We start from the raw sequence: 4,686 nt of genomic DNA on the forward strand, positions 1-4,686 counted from the left end.
CCTGACTCTTGCTAGAAAACAACTCTGGAATTCTCATTCCCAAGTCTGACCTTCAGGGTATAGGGAATTCTGAGGAATACTTTTCCATGCATATAGTGAGTGGATTCTTTGGGTGACTGTGGAGTCTGCTCACCAGGAAAGAGATGACTCGTCTTCCCCTTTTGATTTTCTTCCATCAGTTCGTAAACAGACCTATTTCTGATGCTGACCATTTAAGAAGACGTAGAAATGAAAATAATTTGACACTGGAAATCACATGAGAGCTGTTTTCACATGGGCTTTATCTTTTCAGCCCTTGCTCCACTTGTAAGACTCCCATGCACGCAGTGTCGTCAGGTCATCCGCACATCTGTGAAGATGCTATTATAGGTGAGAGATGTTGAAGTGTGTTCAATATTCTTCACAAGAAGAGAGAGTGGGGTAGAGTAGAAGTAAAATTCTGAGTGTGAGAATGACGCGATGCCTCTTTAACAATTCATGTCATTGTGGGCTAATTTTTTAAATATGCATTTTCTTTTATATGTATATGAGTGCCTATAAGTTTTTATGTGCACCATGCAAGTGTCATGTACCCACAGAGGACAGAAGAAGATGTCATCCCTGGTACTGAAGTTACAGGTGATTATGAGCTATGCGATTTTGGTGCTGGGACCTGAATCCAGGTCATTTGCAAGAACAGAAAATGTTCTTAACATTTGAGATTTTTTTTTTTTTGGTGTTTGTTTTAATTTTTGAAGAAAGTTCTCTTATATACTTTTAATTGTACTGGAATTCACTTTGTAACCCAGGCTGACTTGAAACTTCTGCAGTCTTCTTGTTTTAGCCTCTTGGGTATAAGGCAGGCAGTATCACACCCAGTTCTGAGGACTTTGTTCTTGATTGGAAATTTCAGCTGCTTTGTATGCATTGCAAATCTCTCTGTTTCACCAATGAAGAAAAAGTCAGAAGGAGCTACTTACTTCCTATCAACCAGTGACCACAGTTTTGTCTTAGGTGGGATAGATTCTTATACCCACTCATGTGGTCATTTTGTCTCAGTGATTCCTAAAAGTATTGTCTGTCCAGCTTTCCCATTTCTAGGTTAGTTTTGGATTGTTGTCTTGGACCTGCAAATCTTGATCTTTTATGGGGGATATTATAATGGTCCCTTTTTCTAGATGAGCAAACACAGAAAAAAAAAGAAAATAAGATTGCTTTAAGTTGTCAGAAAAGTCCACTAAGTTAGTAATATGTATCTTGTTAAAAATTTCTTTGATTCCAAAGTTTTTGGCTCAATCTATTGTTGCTTCTTCATGACTGTCTTACTCATCAAATATGGGTCATATAATTCAGATAAGTGAAAATACTTGTCAGGTTTTTTCCCTTGCTATCCATAGCGCACATACATGTGTGCATGCGTGCCTTTGCTCTTTAATAAGTTACAGATATAAGGTTCCATTACAAATAAAAACAGAGCCTTAAATTATTTTCAAAGAAAGTCACTATCAATTGCAATGTGAAGAGTATATTTGTAAAAAATAAGCATTTTAGTGATATGTTATACACTGAAAAAGGTTCAGAATTCTTTGGTTTCATCACATTTTCTAGAGTTGTTCAGGGACATAAAATCTGTTTCAATGTTGACCCCTTGAATATATAATCATCATGGAAGAAATGTAAAACTTAGAATTGTTTGGATCGTGGTTTTATTAAGACAGATGCCTTTGTATATTTTCTCTTCTTTATTAGAAGCACAAGCCGATAACTATAGTCAAATAACCTAAATACCAAGAGAATTAAATATGCTTTAATGATAATATGTTTGATTTTTGCTCACTCTAGAAGGACAAGGGTGTAACATCTCTGGCTAAGAGCAAAGGGGAAATTTTTCTTTCTTTCATCCTTGCTTGGAGCATGGCTCTTTTAATAATAATAATGAATATCAAATTTGAAAATGGCTAATATTTGCAGTGCACTCTAGGGATATGGAGTTGAAATTTTTAAGAGATGTCTGTACTTATTATGAATCATTTACATTCACATACATCCTTTGGACATCTAATATATCCGAGTTATTCACTATACTATATGTTAGATGCATGAATATGAATAAAAACCAAGCCTTAGAGCTAGAAAAAAGAAACATGTGATAGAAGAGTTAATTATAGTCACATGTTTTACTAAGATGCCATGGGAGAGGCTATATCGAATGCAGTCCCAGATACTTGTCTAGTGGAAGAGACGAAAAGAGCATTTCAGGGATGAAATAACTAGTTTGTAGTATAAAAGTGTAAAGGATGCAAGTCTTAGGTGGATGAGACAACTACCTGAAAGTGTTTTAAGATAAATTACAACTGTTTTTTTTCTTTGAGCTCCGAGAAACCAAATTTTTAAAGAAGTCAACTTTTGTCAAACATCTTTCCTGTCCTGTTCTTAAGAAGTCCCGTTTGTTATGACAGTGATTCACGCTTAATTGCTTTGCTTACACACTATTTTCACAGTGTTCCTTTTCAGTCCCTGGTGAGCCAGAGAACTGTCAGTTGAGAAGTGACCAGCCAAAGAATTTAATGGTAATAGATTAGTTCTATTCTCCTGAAACAGAAGGCAGGCTCATGTGAGATCAAGGCATAAAACGTTGGAGCACTGTTCTGCAGGTGTTATTATAAACCTTTATAGAATCAAATATGCATCATATAATTTAGAGAAGTGAAAATACTTGTCAGTTTTTTCCTTGCTGTCCATAGCACATGCACACACCTTTGCTCTTTAATAACTTTGTAGAATCAGTCAGGGAAACCTAGCATTAGTGAGTCTAAGCCTTGTGATTGAGTCAGAGATATTGTGATACAGGAATGGAGGCCAGTGCACTATTTTTGTTTATTTTTATTTAGTGCAGAGGGTAAAATCAAACCCTTGCACATGCTAGGCAAGGGCTATGCTTCCTCAACCCAAGGGGACAAGTGCAGGAGAGTAAGGTTATCTTACAAAGGAAGCATGTTTCAGAAGACATTGTGGGATGGTCACACATGTCTGATAGTCAACATCATTGCTATCTATTTACTTATGGGGATAATTTCACACAGATGATCAAACACCACAGTCCAGCATGTTAAGCATCCCCATGTGTTCATCCAGTCTGACTTCTCTGAGACAAACTCTAGGTAGTTAGGATAGAAATGAGAAAAAAGAAAAGACAAAGAGGAAAGAGGAAAAGAAAAAAAAACCTTCTGCTTTAGCTGCTTTTCCTTTGAGGTTGTGTAGAGATTGTTAATCTGCCAAAATGAAATCTAAAAATGCTATGAACAATCCTTATTTTGGGAGGATTAGTAGCTGTGGAAATAATTGATGAACAAAAACCGTTCCAGTGGAAATCACACCCTGTGTTATAATGTGACTGTGAACTTTTTTTTCATGGAATACAGGACTCATTAAGCCTCATGTCATTTGTAGTTAAAAAATCTAGGATGTCATGGAAATAACTGTTTAAGAACATGTTTAGAAAGTAGTTGAATTCTCAGTCCATCTGTTTAATAAAGTTTTATTTTTCCAAATGTACAGCTGATTGACCCTGTTCATGCATCTTCACCAGAAGCTGGGGCATCTCCACCCTTTGTGTTTCTGGTGTAAATTACTTGGGCTCTGTGCTTTGAAACCAGCTTGATAAGCCCTTTACTAAGGAGCTCTTGAAGAGCTGCCCTGGCCAAGGAACCACGAATCTTCAGTCTCTCAGAGACCACGGCTGGAGTAATAAGTTTATAGTTGGGCACTTCCTTACAGAGTTTGTCATATGTAGCCTTGTCAAACAGGACTAGATTGTTGAGCTTGTCCCGAACTTTAACTTTGGACCACTTCTTCTTTTTGGCCTTGCCACCGGACTTATTTACTGGGTCTTTGTCTTTTTTGGCCGACTTTCCGTCATCTTTCTTCTTGTTGTTTTCTTTGGGCGGCATGATGAAGTTCAGAGTGGCCTCTCAATCCATCTGTATGAAGTCAAAGAATTCATTGCCAACTCTTCCTAATTCAGAAAAGTACCTTTCAAAGTAATTCTTCACATCTATTGTTCTCAAAGAAAACAGTTGCTCATGTAAATTGTCACTGTACTGGCTATTTTTATGTCAACTTAAGACAAGCTAGAGTCATTTGGGAAGAGAGAAACTCAACTGAGAAAATGCCCCCAATAGGTTAACCTGTGTGCAAGCCTCTGGTGCATTTTCTGGACTGATGATTGATGGGGGAGGCCCAGCCCACTGCAGGCAGTGCCCCTCCTAGGCAGTTTGTCTTAGGTGCTATAAGAAAGCAAGCTGGGTAAGCCAGTAAGCAGCACTCCTTCATGTTCTCTTCAGTTCTTGAGTGCCTACCGTGACTTCTTTTGTTATGGACTGTGACGTGAGATTACTAATCTGAAATAAACTCTTTCCTCTCCATGTTGCTTATGATCATGGTATTTTGTCACAGCAATAGAAATCCCAAGACAACCACGGATGGGTGTCTTGCATAATGTGGAGACCATTTGTATATTATGGAGGATTCTATGGAACTCTAAGAGTTCTTGAATCAGACTTTGCTACCTGCTTCCCCATTTTCCCATATCATTTACTGGGTTGACTAGAAATGATTTTTGATCAGTGCACAAACTGAGTTTCTTTATTTTCTCAGTTTTCATGTGTCGAAGTCCTAGCCCCTTAATATTATGGCATTTGAGGCTGG

General features: G+C 37.6%; 1 protein-coding gene across 1 annotated transcript; it reads right to left on the bottom strand.

The window, feature by feature from the left end:
* Positions 1-3,551: 3,551 nt before the first annotated feature.
* On the bottom strand, positions 3,552-3,929 carry LOC121455634 (40S ribosomal protein S25-like). Its single transcript, XM_041663217.1, has one exon. The coding sequence runs from the start codon at positions 3,927-3,929 to the stop codon at positions 3,552-3,554; it is 378 nt and encodes a 125-aa protein (XP_041519151.1).
* Positions 3,930-4,686: the final 757 nt, after the last annotated feature.

The sequence above is a fragment of the Microtus oregoni genome, unplaced genomic scaffold, assembly GCF_018167655.1.
Source record: "Microtus oregoni isolate MIOR12 unplaced genomic scaffold, Mior012 000014F_ref0000157, whole genome shotgun sequence".
NCBI classification, from domain to species: Eukaryota; Metazoa; Chordata; class Mammalia; order Rodentia; family Cricetidae; genus Microtus; species Microtus oregoni.

Bases quoted from the DNA above. Each gene is read 5' to 3' on its own strand.
- LOC121455634 (XM_041663217.1), bottom strand. From the start codon at position 3,929: ATGCCGCCCAAAGAAAACAACAAGAAGAAAGATGACGGAAAGTCGGCC.